General features: G+C 44.0%; 1 protein-coding gene across 1 annotated transcript; it reads left to right on the forward strand.

Annotated features, from left to right (window-relative positions):
* The first annotated feature begins 7,325 nt into the window (after window positions 1-7,325).
* Window positions 7,326-12,154, forward strand: LOC119280004 (probable auxin efflux carrier component 5b). The gene is made up of 6 exons (XM_037561020.1): window positions 7,326-7,555; window positions 9,620-10,081; window positions 10,190-10,305; window positions 11,322-11,479; window positions 11,573-11,649; window positions 12,082-12,154. The coding sequence occupies exons 1-6, from the start codon at window positions 7,326-7,328 to the stop codon at window positions 12,152-12,154; spliced, it is 1,116 nt and encodes a 371-aa protein (XP_037416917.1).
* Window positions 12,155-18,510: the final 6,356 nt, after the last annotated feature.

An 18,510-nucleotide genomic window follows, 5' to 3' on the forward strand; every position in this document is an offset into this window, starting at 1 on the left:
CTTCGGATTCTTCTCCGGTCTCACCGTCTGCGTCGCTACCGTTGTGACTGCGGGGGGATGTTGAGTAACATGATCTTATTGGAAACATAGGATAGACTAGGAATATTCTGGCTTGTCTTGTACTCCAAGTAGATCATATACTCGTATATATATGCCCACGAGGCTCAAGCAATACAATCAACTATTCCACCAAACCTCTCTCTCCCTTCTAACAAAACACTCTGCAGTTGTAGTCGCCGTCATTCAACCCTTGAATCTATTTGAAGTGCTTGACACCAGATCTTGCCATCGCGTACCCCAACCTCGGCGGCCAAAAGAGATTGACAGAAATTTACTTCAGAGCTTTGTCGACTCCGGCCTGGCGGACGAACTCAAGTAGGATCGAAGCCTAAAACACCAACTTGAAGATGAAGTCCGGCCATCCGTCTGAGCGTCGCCACTATAAAAACTAAAAAAGCCTAACCTATACTACTAGCCGCAACCGAGGCATCAGTAATCCCCTTCGCAGCCGCAAGCCGCCGGAGCGGCAGGCTAAGGAGAGAAGAATTCATGGGCTGGTCGGTGAAGCTTGGAGGCGTAGGGGAAGGAAAATAATTGAAGAGGACATGTTCATTGGGTTGGGCTCTCAATTCAGACATGGAGTCATGAACAACACACAAAAGGTGAACTTGTTGTATCGGTGTGGAAGTGGTGTAGATGTATGTTAAGAATGATCTATAATTTTTAAAGGAATGAGACAATGTGGATTGCAACAAAATTAGATGATGAACTTCTTTTGCAGGGAAAAATGATGAATCAATTGTGAAACAAAATACGGTAATTAAAAGGTGTGTAAGATGCAGCTTATAGATATTGAGAAATTCAAAAAGGAAAAAAAAGGATGGACGCATGTTTGTATACTGGATAGCTAGTGAGCAATTATTTTGAGAAATTGGGACATGAGAACTTATTTGTACGCATATCATACATATGTTGAGCTTCTAGCGTTTCTAACATGGATGTTCTGCATATCATACATATGTTGAGCTTCTAATCCTGGAGCTCAGCCATGTAAGAATGAGTATTCTAACAGCAGCGAAACTGCTCTCATTCCTGGTTGTGTTCTTTTCTGTTTAGGAACAATTTTTTGAATTTTGTGAACATTTTTATGAATCGGTGAACACTTTTTTGAATTGATGAACAGTTTTGAAATCCAGGAATAATTTTTTGATATTACACTCACTTTTTGAAATTTTTAATATATTTTTTCAAATTCATGTTTAAATTTTTTAATCATGATTTTTTTGAATTGGCATACATTTTTTGAATACACGAACAGTTTTTGAAATTTGGGAACAAATTTTGATTATTGCGAAAAAATTTCAGATGGATTTTTTTTAAATTCAATAAGAATGTCTTGAAATTCATTAGCAATTTTTGAATTTTCGAGCATTTTTTAAATTTAGAATTTCTTTTGTCATTTGTGAACACTTTTTTGAATAAACAAACAATTTCGAAAATCTGCTTTTATTAAACCATGTACTTTAAGTTAGAGCTTCAGCTCTCCTTTAATTCTTCACTTTGTCCAGATCTTCAGAAAGGATATAAAATGGTGCCCTATCTTCAGCAAGCTAAAATCATTGTTGCTTGGTGACTGGTGTATGACTGCTAATTCAGTGGTCTAGTTTACTTTCTCCAGCACTCACCCAATCTTGAGAGGTTTACGCTTCAACTAGGTTTTTCCTCTGAGGTATAAATTTTTCCATCTATGATGTCTTATCTTTGAAATTGCATATACTGTTGATTCATTTAAGTAAAATATTTTGTTTGCGACAGGAGTGTGACATTAAAAAAACGAGTGAAATCTACAAGCCAAAGGAACAATTTTTGGTGTCAAAACATCTCAAGGCCGTTGAAATAGTTATTTTAAACATGAGGAAGATGAAAGGATTCACAAGTATTAAACTTCCTTGCTTACCATGGAGTACATCCGGAACTAACAAACATTGAAAGAAAGCGTTTTACTCACTGTAAGTTACTACTACCACATCTTTCTGTGTTCTGAATGTGTGACGGTTGTTGAAATTATATTATTCTCTTAGTCGGGGAAATCATAAAATGATTTTGAAATATACTCCCTTCGTCTCATAATATAAGAGCGTTTTTGATACTAGGAGGGAGTAGAAAACTAGACATTGAGCCATTTTCTGAGGTTGGAAATGAAAAAAAAAATCGACCAAACATACTCGAGTGGAAAATTTAACGTTGGCAAAAGGGGAATTACATGCACCATTTTTACATCGTTTGGCTTGTCGATGCCACTTGGCACCACACAATACCTTTCATCCACAATACCATTAGACTGCTCATGATCAGTATGTAACAGCAAACATGCATAGCAACTGCATCTGCTGAGGCAACAACTACATCTCCAAGAGGTGCTTGGCGGATTTAGCTGCATGCCCATGCTATTATGTAGGGAGAATAACATTGGAGAGACTTCTTTTTTTGGCGGGCTGTTCGCCCGAACATATAGGGATAGTTTGGGGGGTATATGATTTGAGATACTCTAACTTCTGACTGGTTTCATGTTAATAGCATGTCTTCCAGCATTGTCATAATCAGAGCAAGTGCTATATTGGTTCAATCATCCAAGTGAATTTCTTGTGCAGCTGTTGCTGCACTTCAAGAGTCTCAACGGATGACAAGAACATTGCAGCAGTTCAGGATTGGCCAACTCCCACCTCAGCCAGAGAGGTTTGCGGGTTCCTTGGGTTGGCTGGTTACTATAGACGGTTTGTGCGCAATTTTGGTGTGGCCAGTAGAACTCTGACAAACGTGCTTAAAAAAGGGGCAGTCTTTGTTTGGAGTGACGAGGCAGAAGATGCTTTTCAGCATCTGAAAAAGGCCCTTATCACTGCGCCGGTGTTGGCTTTGCCACGGTTTGATCGCACCTTTGAAGTTGAAACTGACGCATCGAACACAGGAATTGGTGCAGTGCTAATGCAAGACGGTCACCCGTTGGCTTTCTTCAGTAAAGCTCTCGGACCGCGAAATCTAGGTCTTTCGGCATATGAGAAAGAATTCATGGCATTATTAATGGCATTGGCGTCCGTATTTACAGTCGGGAGAGTTCATTATACGTACTGATCAACGCAGCCACCTGGCAGCGGCGTGCTCTCACTAAACTCCTCGGACTTCAATACAAGATTGTCTATAAGAAAGGCGTGGAGAACCGAGCGGCAGATGCCTTATCTCGCCGGCATGGAGCTCTGTTAGCGATCTCTGTGGCTCGACCCACTTGGCTGAAGGAGATCAGCAAAGGGTACCAATCTGACCCTCAGGCATGTGAACTGCTGCAGAAATATACGGGGGCAACAGACCCTACGGCTTCGTATACTGTGCATGATGGAGTGATCAAATACAAAGGACATGTGTGGCTTGGCTCCAACAAAACCGATCAAGAACTCATGTTGCGACAGATGCATTCTAGTCTGTCTGGAGGACATTCAGGTATCCACGTGACTTATGATCGGCTCAAGAGGCTGTTTGCATGGCCTGGTATGAGAATGGATGTGACCAATTTTGTATCCAGTTGTGATGTTTGCAAACAAGCAAAACCTGAGCATGTGCGCACCCCTGGATTGCTGGAGCCGCTGGAAGTTCCACCACACCCATGGCACACTGTCACCTTAAACTTTGTGGAAGGCCTGCCAGTTTCGAAGGGGTATTCCTGCATTTTAGTGGTTGTGGACAAGTTGACGAGGTATGCTCATTTTGTGCCTTTGGCCCATCCCTTCTCAGCTGTTCAGGTTGCATCTACTTACATGACAAACATCTACAAGCACCATGGTCTTCCTTATGCTTTGGTTTCCGATCGGGATCGTATTTTTACTAGCAAGCTCTGGAGGGAACTTTTCCGGCAAGCGGGCACAGAGTTGCGCATGTCTTCTGCTTATCACCCGCAAACGGATGGCACCACAAAGCGGGTCAATCAATGTTTGGAATCTTACTTGCGTTGTTTTGTTCATGCCTGTCCTCACCGTTGGTTTCAATGTCAGGCGGAGTTCTGGTATAATACTTCCAAACATTCAACACTGGGCGCTTCACCCTTTGAGACGTTATGTGGCCACCCTCCGAGGCATTTTGGTATTGTCATGCCCAATATGCGATACTATCCTAAAGAGACTCGAAGGTCCCATCAACGATAGAACTGCATATTGATACGCTTTTGCAAGGTGGATATCATTGCATCAACATTACATAATAGATGGGGATACATACAAGAGGCACAAACGCCCCAAGAATACATCAACATCATACCAGAGATCAACACCCGACTACGGATGAAACACAAACAGAAACTCAAACAACATCCACCCTGCTAGCCCAGGCTGCCGACCTGGAACCTATCCCCTGATCGAATAAGAAGCAGAAGAAGAACTCCAAGACAAGCAAACATCGCTCTCGCGTCATGATCATCGCATAACCTGTACCTACAACTGTTGTTGTAGTAATCTGTGAGCCACGAGGACTCATCAATCCCATTACCATGGGTATCAAGACTAGCAAAGCTTAAAGGGAAAAGAAGGGGTAAAGTGGTGAGGTTGCAGCAGCGACTAAGCATATATGGTGGCTAACATACGCAAATGAGAGCGGGAAGAGAGCAAATGGAACGGTCGTGAAGCTAGCAATGATCAAGAAGTGATCCTGAACTCCTACTTACGTCAATCATAACCCAAAACCGTGTTCACTTCCCGGACTCCGCCGAAAAGAGACCATCATGGCTACACACGCGGTTGATGCATTTTAATTCGTATCTAGTGTCAAGTTATCTACAACCGGACATTAACAAATTCCCATCTGGCCATAACCGTGGGCACGGCTTTCGAAAGTCTATACCCTGCAGGGGTGTCCCAACTTAGACCATGATAATCTCTCGCGATTAACGAAGGATATACCTTCTCCCAGGAAGACCCGATAAGACTCGGAATCCTGGTTTACAAGACATTTTGACAAAAGTAAAACAAGACCAGCAAGACCACCCGCTGTGCCGACAAATCCCGATAGGAGCTGCACATATCTCGTTCTCAGGGCACACCGGATAAGCTAAGCGTATAGGTACCGACGTAATCCAAGTTGCCAAGGAATGGTCCCGCACGGTGCTCTAGTTTGGACCAACACTCGGAGAAGCACTAGCCCGGGGGGGGTAAATAAAGATGACCCTCGGGCTCCGGAAACCCAAGGGAAAAAGGGCTAGATGAGGCAAATGGTAAAACCAAGGTCGGGCCTTGCTGGAGGAGTTTTATTCAAAGCGAACTGTCAAGGGGGTCCCATAAATCACCCAACCGCGTAAGGAACGCAAAATCCAGGAACATAACACCGGTATGACGAAAACTAGGGCGGCAAGAGTGGAACAAAACACCAGGCATAAGGCCGAGTCTTCCACCCTTTACCAAGTATATAGATGCATTAATTAAATAAGAGATATTGTGATATCCCAACATAATCATGTCCATCATGGAGCAATCTTCAACTTCACCTGCAACTAGCAACGCTATAAGAGGGGCTGAGCAAAAGCGGTAACATAGCCAAACAATGGTTTGCTAGGAAGGGCGAAAAGGTTAGAGGCTGACATGGCAATTTGGGAGGCATGAAGAGCAAATGATAGGTAGCGCAGCATAGCGATAAAACGAAGCAACTAGCATAGTAATGATAGTAATGAGATCCAAGGTGACGGTCATCTTGCCTGAAATCCCGCAAGAAAGAAGAACGAGTCCATGAAGAAGACAAAACGGACGTAGTCGAACGAATCCTCACAACTCCGAAACGAAACCGAAGCTAACGAGAGAAGCAAACCAGAAAGGAGGAAACAACATGGTAAACACACAAGAATAATCATGGCATGATGCACAATCAAGTATGATGCATGTCCGGTTTAATGAGGCATGGCATGGCAAAGTGCAACAAACAATACTACAAGTTTAGTGGAGCTCAATATGCTCGTTGCATATTAACGAAAACACCACATTCGAGTTATTTAGTTCGCTCTTGTTTAGGTACACAACAATATTAAATATTACTAAACATGGCAAGAGGTGAAGCATAATTAAACTATCTATCTAGGCAAGTTTAAATAAGGCCGGAACAACAAACAACAATTCCGGAAAATCCCCATGTGCATAATTTGAGTTTGGTACTGTTCTGCCCTAAACCATATTTTAGAGTTGTTAAACAGTAAAACAAAGTGCACCAGGTTAATCTATGCATTTTCCCACCCCATTTACATATAAAGAACATTTAAAACCGAGCTACGGTTATTTAGTTATGAAATAAATCATTTTAGCATGGCATTTAAGCAAATTTAAACAAACAGCATTTTAAACATTTTAAACATGGATGAAAGTGGCATATTATTAATCTACACAGAATTCTAAGCATTTTACATGTTTAAATCATTTTAATCCGATGCACGGTTGTTGAGTTATTAAATGCATGAACATGAGGGTGCAATCTGTAAACATGCAGTTTTCTGAATAAAAAGCTAAAATCGTTCCGCGGAAAAAAACATGAATCGGGCCGAATTTGGCTGGACCTGCAGTGTACAGGAGAGGGGCTGGACGGGCTGCTCACCCATCGGCTCGGCCCAGTCGGTGGAAGAGGCGCTGGGCCTTGGCGTGCTGGACGCGACCCAGGTCGCGGGTAGACGTGGTCAATGAGACAACGAGCGAGCGGCTGATGCTCGTTGCAGGGGAAGCAGAGGACGCAGCGGCGGCCTGGCGCGGCTGGAACTTGGCGCGGGGGCGGCTCGCGTCCCAGGCGCTGGCTGGATCGAGCGGGCACGTGGGGGAAGACGCGGTCAATGCAGAAGAAACAGAAACGTTGGCGCGGCCGCGATGCAGAGGACGACGGTGGCGGACTTGACGCGATCCCGACGACGCGTACGAGGGACTTGTTGCCGGCAGCGGGGCTTGCGGCTGAAGGTCAAACAGGGCGTCGGGGCCCTTGGCTCAGGCGCGAGCAGACGAAGGCGAGAGGCGGTTCGAAACGGAGGCAGCAAGGAGAGTTGACGAGGACGCCGACGTTCTTGACTTGGTGGCGCAGCCCTTGGAGGAGAAACACGGAGAAGCAGTAGGAGAAGAACAACAAGAAACGGAGAGGAGACGCGGTGAGGAGGACCTGCGGGTCGGAGCAGCTTGACGGTGGGGCCATGGCATGGTGCTGGTCGGGGCCGGACGGTGCTGCTCTCGGTCCACCCTGGATCGAGGCACATGAAGAGGGGAGGAGGCGCGGAGCAGCCTGCTCCAGCTCGAGGGTGAGGGTGGCGCTCGGGGCCCTGGCTGCCGATGCAGAGGGGTGGGACGACGCAGAGGTTGGAGAAGTTCGGGCATGAGCAGGGGATCGAGCCCCTAGCTCTCACCTGCGGGTGTTTCTGTCAGTGGTTGGTGGATCGAGGGGATCCAGAGGAGAGCGCCGGTTGGGTAGGTTCGCAGGCGACTGTCCGGTGGCTGAAATCGAGGAGAGGTGGGTGGAAGGATCAGACAGATGCCGAGGAAGGGGGAGACCAGCTGGAGAAGTCAGTGGGCGGCGGCGCGAGGAGGATTGGATGGATTGGACGGGCTAGGGCTAGGGTTAGGAGTGATCTATTTATAGCCCGTGGATTTGATTAGCTGCCATTTGGTCCCTCCGATCGAAATCAAAGGGTCGAGAATAAAATGCTTAGGGGAGTCCAACAAATAACTGAAGATATTTTAGGGATGTTCGGACATGATCCGGATCCATCGGTAACGACAGAGCGGGTCGGGTTCGGGACAACTTTCGGACGCGCGCGAGAGGTCTGAGCAAAGTGCAGAGAGGGTCAAACGGTCAGACAAGAGGGAATCGAAAACCCGGTTGGTCTCGGAACGGTCAACGAACGCAACAGAGAGAAGCGAGGAGCGGCAACTACGAGTGGATGCAAGTTTTAAGAAAACAATGCTGATGCAATGCGCATGATGCTATGAGATGAGATGCATGGCATGAACAAAATGCAAAACAAATGGCAAAAACCCAACCACGAAGGGAATAACATATCGCAACTCCGGAAAGGGCAAGAGTTGGAGTTACGAATATGGAAAGTTGTATCCGAGGCGTTACAACACTCCACCACTACGAGAGGATCTCGTCCCGAGATCTAGGATGGCACGGGAGAGAAACGGAAGATGAAGAGAAGAGGTAAAACTAAGTTGCTTCTTCGACCAATGAGTGAAACCACGAACCTTGAGAGGTTGAACAAATTTAAAGAAACAAAACAACGAAGATGACCAAGATTGCAAACAATCCGTTAGAAAAGAGGAACACGGAACATTACGAGAACTTGAAGGTTGTAAAGACACGAATCAAGAGTTTAATGGACAAGATAGAATTTGAAACCACTCCGGTTAAAACTAGATAGAGAAGGAATAAGATTGATATAATTTGGGCAGCACTCCGACTGAAAAAAGAAGGAAAACTTGATAAGATGAAAAGAACTTGAAGAGATAACACAACACTCCGGTTAAATGGATAAGTATGGAAAAGAACATGATCTTGACAAAACAAGATGATTAGTGAAGAGAGCAACATCACAATGCCTCCGGAACGAAAGAATAGAAGTTAGATTGTTGGGATAAAGGGATGGAGAAGAAAATGACAATTTCTGCCACAAATGAACTTGGAAAGCATCCTTGCAAAGAAGGATTGAATGGAGTTGTTGCAAAATCAACAACGAAAAGCACAAGCTTGTTGTGGGCTTATGGCAAACATCTCAAAATGATGAGGTGACAACCGGCCACCGGTAGAAATAGTTAATTGGATTGAGATCAGCAAGGAGATGAAAACTCCTTTTAATGAGAGAATAGGATGAAACTTGGATTATCGTTAGGCGTCACAATTAGCAACATTCTTTAAGGAAGGCTTTAGGTGAAATCTATACCAAGATAACTTCAAAGAAGAGATTGATGGATTTAAAATACCTCATTCTTGACAACATGTGAATCATGAAACACGAACTCACATTGTCAAGCAAGATACACCCCGTCTTCAACTGCCTGCATCGAGCAAGATCCACCCAGTCTTCCACGTGTCGCTGCTTTGAGGAGCTCTACCACCGACTACGGCAGTCGAGCCCGAGCTGCCGAACCCAGCAATGCCACACTCGCCGCCGGGGATTCCAGAGCAAGTACTGGCTCGACGCGTCGTCACTCAAGGTGCTGCAAAACTACCACAAGTGTTGATCAAGTGGACGAATCAGCCGGCATCGTTGGCGTCGTGGGAGGACTACTTCAAGCTGCGCAGTGGCTTTCCGGGAGCTGCGGCTTGGGGACAAGCCGATTCTGAAGGAGGGGAGAATGTCACGGGCCCAAGTACCTCTACAGCCCACAACCCTGGAGAAGGCCGGCCCAGGAGAAAGAAGAGGCCCAGCCACAAGTTGGACCCAGCCACCTGGGAACTGGGTGGTTAAGTGTTGGTGTGCGTTAGGTGAAGAGGCATGGAGAATTATCTGGATTGTACTCTCATCCCGATCCCCTTCTTCCTTCTCGAACCCTACCTTCTCTGAACTCCCAAATCCCTCCTGTACCACTATGAACTAGAGTAATTCGAGTTGAGGGACATAACACAGCGCGGCCTCGTCCTACTCCTGGTGCGTCACTGGCTTCTCGCTGGCGGCGCTCAACAACGCGCTCCTCGTGGGCGTGCCGCTGCTGGACGCCATGTACGGCAAGTGGGCGGGCGACATCATCGTGCAGCTCTCGGTCCTGCAGGTCGTCGTGTGGTTCCCGCTGATGCTCATCGTCTTCGAGGCGAGGCAGGCCTGGCTGGATGTGACCTCGGAGCCGGCTGATGCTGATCAAGGCGCGCGCGAAGAAGGCGATCTGTCGGCGCCGGCCGGAGGCGCGCGAGAAGACGGCAGCCAGGCGGCGTTGGGGAGCGACTTCGAATGGCCGGCACAAGGTGAAAGCGGCCGTAAGACGGCGGCGACAGGGTGCGCGTTCTGGGCGCCGCTGCTGCGAGCGGTCGGGGTGAAGCTCGCCCGCAACCCCAACGTGTACGCCAGCCTCCTAGGGGTCGCGTGGTCTTCCGTGTGGCAAACAGGTTTGCATGTGCCATGTTGCACAACAGAATTGGTTAATTAGGGAATTTCTCTTAGTACAATCTATAGTTGCAACAATTCATCCAATTAGTAATCTAGTGCATGTGTTTGCAATCATATACTATGTAGGTGGCACCTGAAGATGCCAAGCATCATAGATGGCTCGATCGCGATCATGTCAAAGACCGGCATTGGAATGGGAATGTTCAGCATGGGTACGTGATGGCCAACCAAATCTAGCTGCACTTATAGCTATCAAAAAAGTCTACTGCAATTAGATTCGTATTTCAAGATCGGTTTTGCTATCCATTAGTCAAACTTATGTTTCTTTGTTTTCTTCCGAAATAGGCTTCCACCCTGCTTTATTAATACAGCCAACGTTTCTTTATTTAAAAAAAATATTATTCATATGCCTTTCTAAAAACATGCCTTTCTAAAAATATTAAAGGATGTCAACTTTGCGTTTCTAAAAATAGTATTACCTTCATTCCAATGAATAAGATGTACAAGCACTATAAATTAGATCAACAATGTATATTTTAATTATACAACTGAACACTTATTTCGAATATCAATTCAATGTAATAATTTTGTCACATATAACCCACATTTAGTTGATCTAGTTCATGGTTAAGTTTAACTCTGAAATCCGTGCGCACTTTATTCTTTGTAATGGAGAGAGTGCCACATGTATAGCAACGATCTTTTTCAAAAAAAAAACAAGTCAATATGTATATTGTATTTGTTTCATATTAGCATTTTGAATTTGGGGCCGATTATGTTCACAAGAGGAAACGTAGGATATACGCGTCTGGATCTCCATAGAAAATTCATGTGTTTTCTATGCGTTACAACTGACAACTAAACAAGTACTATTATCTCTTCTATATATGACTACACACAAAAACAACTAAAATTCGTAATATCATATTTATGTGCCTTTTCTATTCATGTGTTTTTCAAACCATGTAGTTTAAAGGGGCGCCTAAAGATGCAAGGATTGAGGCATGAAAATTAAGGGTGTGTCTAGGTCTCAGTCGACTGAAACTTAACCAAGTCTAAGTCAGGTGATATAACATGTAAGAAAGAAAAAAGAAAGATGAAAAGAAAAGTTTGCACGGATCTCAACATAAGATCCTACGAATATAACATCGACTGAGACTTGGTTAAGTCTCAGTCGACTGAGGCTTAGCAATTCCGGAAAGTTAATTCTGATTGTTGCAGTGTATAGGCATGTTCATAGGACTACAAGACAAGTTTATCGTGTGTGGACTAGGCTGGTCCATGTTGAGCTTGGTGTTGAGGTTCATTGCGGCTCCAGCCGCCACCTTAGCTGGAGCCCTAATTTTAGGACTCCGAGGTGACCTTCTACGTGTTACTATCTTACAGGTGATTGAAAATCACATGTTATAATAATGTTGCATTGCCTTTTTCGTATAAGAAAACCATTATACTCATACTTCCTTTGATTCCTCTTGATAGGCTGCATTGCCACAGTCTATAGGATCATTTGTCTTCTCGCGAGAATACGACTTGCATTCTGGCGTACTTAGTACCGCGTAAGTAATTGTTAAAGATCACACTATTTAATTAGACTGGATCTAATTTTTATGTATCTCTCATTTTGGACAAGTGCAATTGGTTTTAATTGTATAATGTTAACATATTTCTCACCACATGCAAGCATGTAACCTCATCATGTAACATGCATAGGAAAATGTCCACTACAACATGCAATCCTGCATAGTAAAAAACACCTCAACATGAAAACATGCATGAGAATTTCATTGCATTATGCTATTTATAATTAATAAATATTTTAACCTCATTATGTTATTAGTTATATCTAATTTTAGTTATCATAATATTTCTTTAAATATTCACACTCCACACAATCATATCTCATTGAAATATGCATGACATTTCCGGCAACAACGTGTGTGGTATCATCCCGTATACAATAATAAGTCAAGCCATGTTTTTTTTTGCAGGATCATAATCAGCACATTGGCATCACTGCCTGTGTTAACCGCATATTATCTTGTTTTAGGGCTCGTAATATAGACTGATTTTTTCCTCTCTACTAATTTTTCAGTGCTTCCTTTTTCACTGTAATCCGAAATGAAAATTTCTATGTAAGTATAGTTCATGTTTGTGGAAATTACTCCATGTTGCAGCAGAGTTTGTTAAAAGACAGTTCTCCAGAAATGAAGCAAGTTCGGTAAAAATGAAAAGCAAAAGGTATAAGCTTCTCGACCGCAGGGGAGAGGTTATATTTAACGCCTTGCACAATGGCATGCCAGCACTCGCACAAAAGTGAAAGTAGTTCGCGACCAATTATTCTGTTTCGCTCGCTCGCCAGTCTGACGGTTCATTCGTTCGCTCGTTTGCTCGTCAGATTCCTCTTCACAAAAAGGAAAAGAAAAAGACTAAAAGCAGCAAAGCGGATCCTAGCCTTACCCCTTCACTCGTTGCTAGGGACACCCAACGCTTGTGTTTCTCGTTGTTAGGGCATTTCCCACCTTAGTGTTTTGGTGATAATGACAATTCACTTTGCGGACTAAGCATGTGCCAAGCTACTAAGGTACACCTTTTTTGGTGCAAGACGGTTAGGCATTCCCTCTAGACGGAAAAGATCGAAGACGGTATCTCCTACATGTTTTATTTCTTTGGTCATAGAAACCCGTACTATTAGGAGGGAATCCGCCGGAAGGTACTGGGTGAATGAAATGCACATACACATTCCATTGCACCCACTATACATGAAGGAAATATGCCCTAGAGGCAATAATAAAGTTGTTATTATATATGTCGTTATTCATGATAAAGGTTTATTGTTCATGCTAGAATTGTATTGATCGAAAACTTAAATACATGTGGGAATACATAAACAAATACCATGTCCCTAGTAAGCCTCTACTAGACTAACTCGTTGATCAAAGATGGTTAAGGTTTCCTAACCATAGACATGTGTTGTCATTTGATAACGGGATCACATCATTAGGAGAATGATGTGATGGACAAGACCCATCTGTTAGCTTAGCATATTGCTCATTCAGTTTATTTCTATTGCGTTCTTGATGACAAATACATATTCCTTCGACTATGAGATTATGCAACTTCCGTATACCGGATGAATACCTTGTGTGCGATCAAACGTCACAACGTAACTGGGTGATCATAAAGATGCTCTACAAGTATCTCTGAAAGTGTTTATTGAGTTGGCATAGATCAAGATTAGGACTTGTCACTCCGAGTATCGGAGATGTATCTTTGGGCCTTCTCGGTAATAAACATCATAAGAAGCCTTGCAAGCAATGTGACTAAGGAGTTAGTTGCAAGATGATGTATTACAGAACGAGTAAAGAGACTTGACGGTAACGAGATTGAACTAGGTATGAAGATACCAACGATCGAATCTCGGGCAAGTAACATACCGATGGACAAAGGAAATTACGTATGTTGTCATAAGGTTCGACTGATAAAGATTTTCGTAGAATATGTAGGAGTCAATACGGGCATCCAGGTTCCACTATTGGTTATTGACCGGAGAGGTGTCTCGATCATGTCTACATAGTTCTCGAACCCGTAGGGTCCGCACGCTTAACGTTCATTGATGATATAGTGTTATATGAGTTATATGATTTGGTGTCTGAATGTTGTTCGGAGTCTCGGATGAGATCATGGACATGACGAGGAGCTCCGAAATGGTTCGGAGGTAAAGATTGATATATAGGATGATGACATTTGTTTATTTGTTTTGCTGTCAGTTAACTGTTTGGTTCAATTCTGCAGTTCACTAATGATTACCTCTCAAACCACCTGCATGGTCAAGAGGCGTGAAAGTATTCATTCAACACCCACGGTACAATATTGAAGTCTTTATCAAGAGGACGAAGGTTGGGCGGGCAATTATCCATAGCCGCTGCCTAAAGTTGCAAGGACATTCAACATCACTGAAGGCTCAATATTCGCCTTCCGCTTCAGCAATTTTTCAGATGAGATTCATTTGTCTTTTTATCGTGTATGATGCTACTTTGCAAAGGTTTTTGATGTTGGATGTGAAACTTGGTGCTGTTGTGTAATGAAGTAGCTAACTATATGCATTTATGGTGTAACTGAGTGCAGCTATCTTATGTTGTACTCAGATGTAATTCAACTACGAAATCCTGGTTGCCATAATACGGATATGAAATATATGGTGTGTTTTATATGAAATATCAGTTTGATTATTAAATAGATCTATCTATCTATACCTCTATACCTACCTATACTAACTATAGACTCCCAAGAAATTACCACGTTAATTAGAAATTATCAACCGTTAATCTAGTGGGACCAGATTATTACGGTGTAGATCGATCCATATAATTCTCGGTTAAAGCTGTGAAAAAAAGTAAACATCATAAAACTAAAACAGTTTAAAGAAAGAGTCCACGCTAAACAAGACTGCTCCCGTCATCAGGGATTGGTCGATCCTAAAACTAAAATAGATTAAAGAAAGAGTCCATGTCAAATAAACTACATGCCAACCACCAGTACGTGCGAGTAATAAACCTGCTAGATGAGAAGCTACCAAAAGAAATTCTAGATGCCTTTGTCAGAGGAGCGGATCAAATAGAGGCAAGATTTGGTCAGTATTGCCGTCGTAAAAGAATTGATATGGCCAGCCGTCAACCACATGCATGTGATGCGCCCGCCGCTAGAAGCTGCTGCTGATCGTCGTTATGCCGTTCCTCACATCGGTCGTCAAGTTCTACCATCGTGATGTGCGCTGCTTGCAGGATGGCATTGCTGCTGCAGCCACACGACTTGATATACTGTTGTTGTGTCAATGCACTGCTCCCTTTGTTTTTCAAGTCACTTTGTGCTAGGCTTGCTGCTGCTCTATGGGTTGCCGGTGATCTAGCCACCAAAGAAAGAGAGGGATCTCAAGTGGTGAGAAGGCTATAGCCAGGAGCATCTCACGGCAGTAGAGTGCATAGATTTCTTCAGGGGGAATTTAATTGGAAGAGAGAAGGGAATGCAACTAATTTGAGGAGGGCAATGCGACACTCAACTGGAGCATAAGAAGACGAGGGAGGAAGGAGCATTCGTGAGCTTCCCATGGTAGAATGATTCCACGCTGCAAAGGTAAACTCTAATTAGTCATTAGTTGGAAAGTAGATAGATGATGGGAGAGATTCATGCTAATTATTGATCCAAGGATTGGTTGTCTTAACCCTAACTAGATCCTCAACTCTGCGGTTCAAGGGGTGGGGGTTATGGAGAAGGACAGAGCTACTGTGATTGGTGCCGTCGGAGATGGTGGAAGACGGCCATGGCCGAGCCCTGGAGGGAAGGTACGTAATCGTGAAGAACAATTATCTCGCAAGAGATCGACCAAGCACGTTCCACGCTGGCAGCATGACCAAACTTTGCCACGGTTGATGACTTCGACAAGGAGACAAGGACAATTTTGATCATGACTAAGTTAAAGTAAACCACCCAGCACAGCAGGAGGGTGAACATGAACCCTGTGATGTGTCCAATCTGAAGCAAACAGATCTCCGGACTTCTTGCCAAGATTCCTGCTGTACTAACTGCACAACAAGTTGGCATGCGTGAATCAATTGATTCCCAGGTTTCTTTCCATCCATATGCAATCACAGTGAATTTTTGTAATGCTACCTTTTGTGATTTCTCATTGGCTTTCCATGATTGCAGATATTATATCAATTAGATCAGCTAGGGTCAACGGAGGCAACACATGCACATCAAAGTGGGAAAGTATGACAAGGGAAATTGCAAGCATAACCTACACGAAGAAAGCAGCTGGGAGAGCGGACGGGCTGACAGATAGGTATGTGCATGGGGGTTGTATCTTAATTAGTACGTTTAACTAACAAGTTTATTCTGGATTAATTCCTTTGACGGCTAGAACTGAATCAGGCTTTTGTTGCACTTCACATGTATAATTTTTTATAAGGAAGTAATGATCCTCTCATTATTTTATTTCCAAATTCATTGATTCTCTTTGGATTGAAATAATCCGTTTTAAAATACAATTTAGTTGGTTTTAGGTGGGTGGATGCATAAATGTATTCTCATTATTGTTTGCTTCATGTTCTATATTATTGTAGGAGTAACAGTGAGAACAAGCAGGATGCTCTATGATTCTTTGGAAGAGATACAAATAAAATAAAAGTCTCATGGTTCAAAGTATCTTAACAAGGTACGAGGTAATGATTTCGAATAGATCCTTAAAAAAGCAGTACAGATGTCTCCCTCGCGGCATGCATTCATATACAGATTTTTCTGATCACAAATTCAGAAAAATGCAGATTTTATTTTTTTTGAGAATCACACCAACTGATCAAACAGTCTGGTTACAGTCTTTCCACAATATATCACTCAGCTCATCTGGCACGCCAGCCAACTTGAAGAGATCGCTGATCCTAGAAGCAAGAGCTGCCAGGCAGTGGGCAAGTTTATTCTTCTCTCTCTGAATCCACTCAATCAGGTGAGATCGAAACTTGCACAGCTCTGTCTTGATGTCAGCTACAATCGGAGATAGGTGCGACTGATTTGATGCGCCTGGGCTAATCACCTTCACTAGGGACAGGCAATCGAGTTCAACATGTATTGGTCCGTTATAGTATCTTGCCAGGGTCTGCAGCCCGCTCAGCAGCGTGAGGCCCTCTGCTTCTTCCATTGTCGTACATTTGCCCAGTTTGCATCCCATCAAAAAGACCGGGGCTCCTTGCTCGTTTCTAGCAACTGCACCGCACGCACTCACACCCGATGCAGGGTCAACAGAAGCATCAGTATTTAATTTGATCACTCCCTCGCCTGGGGGGCGCCATTGCTTCCCTACAGGCTTGAGAGGATCTGGACATTGATGTTCAAACAGATTCATGCAGAACATGCCCCTTTCGGCCTCTGATTTCTCCTGTATCGACCTGACTTCTTCTTCATACTTGAGCAGGAAAGCCACTGATCTCGAAATCGTCTCCTTTCCATCACTATGGATTATATTATCCCTGAGAAACCATGCTCGCCATAGCATAATTAGGATTTTGTTCCGGGTGTCAGTATCGCATGTATTCAGAAGGTTTTGGAGCCAATCCTCTCCTGTGTACCAGAACGCATTTTCTTTCGGGAGCCTCCAATGATTCCTCATTGCTTGTCTTAGAGCTCTACTTTTTGTGCACGACACCACAGCATGGTACTCATCTTCCTCGGCATTGCCGCATATATCACAGGTGCTGTTTGTGACAATCGTTCGTCTGCATTTGTTTGACTTGGTAGCTAGGGTGTTTGTGGCCACCCTCCATCCGAATAATTTGATTTTTCCAGGGATTTTAGCTTTCCAGATAAGGTCCCAACTGCTGCGGTCATCCACACTTGTCGTGGAGCTGGAAGTCTGACTACCGCTTCCTTTTATCGCCATCGCTAGCTTATAGGCACTCTTGACAGAGAAATTACCAGAATTCTCATAATGCCAAGCCACACAATCCTCGGTCTCCCCATTCGGTATTCTTATCTTTACAATTTCAGACGCATCGAAGGGATTGAATAACCGATTGATAAGTCCATGGTTCCATTCTTTTGAAACCGGGTCAATAAGCTGATTTACCCATCTCAGTCTTGATCTGCAGATGAAGTTGGCAACTTTTAATCCCTCTTTTCTTGGGATCCACTGGTCCCTTTGGATTTGAATGTTCTTTCCATTACCCACTCTCCAAATTATTCCTTTCTTTAGGAGCTCCAAGCCGAACTCAATCCCTCTCCATGCCTGTGAGGCATCCGCAAAAACCGTGTCTAAAAGTTCCCCTTTGGGGTAGTACTTTGACTTGAGTACCCTCGCACACAAGCTATCCGGGAACTGGAATAGCCTCCATCCTTGCCTCGCCAGCAATGCTTGGTTGAAGAAATGCATATCTCTGAAGCCAATACCTCCACCTCTCTTTGGTTTCGTCATTTTGTCCCACGCCATCCAATGGACTTTCCGATGCTCATCTTCGTCACCCCAATAGAAATCTCTAATCAGTCTCTCGTACTTCTCACAGAACCCCATGGGCATCTTGAAAACACCCATAGTGAAGGTAGGAAGGGATCAGACAACTGATTTTACATGGACTTCCTTCGCCGCAAAGGACATATGTCTACCCGACCCGTTGCTGCATCTTCTGATAAATCTTTCCATGATCGGTTGAAAATTCTCTTCCTTCATTCTGCCTTCCGGTGTTGGAAGCCCAAGGTATTTGCTCTCAAAGGTTGAGGACTCGACCTCAAGTGTCCCTCTGATGCCCACTTGGATGGGGACCGGGCATTTCTCGCTAAACAACAAAGAACACTTACTCGGGCTTAGGAGGTGACCAGTACCCCTCTGGAAGGTGGAGAGCACATTTTTCACCGTCTCTTCTTGTTCAACCGAA

Source organism: Triticum dicoccoides, chromosome 3B, assembly GCF_002162155.2.
Source record: "Triticum dicoccoides isolate Atlit2015 ecotype Zavitan chromosome 3B, WEW_v2.0, whole genome shotgun sequence".
Classification (NCBI taxonomy): domain Eukaryota; kingdom Viridiplantae; phylum Streptophyta; class Magnoliopsida; order Poales; family Poaceae; genus Triticum; species Triticum dicoccoides.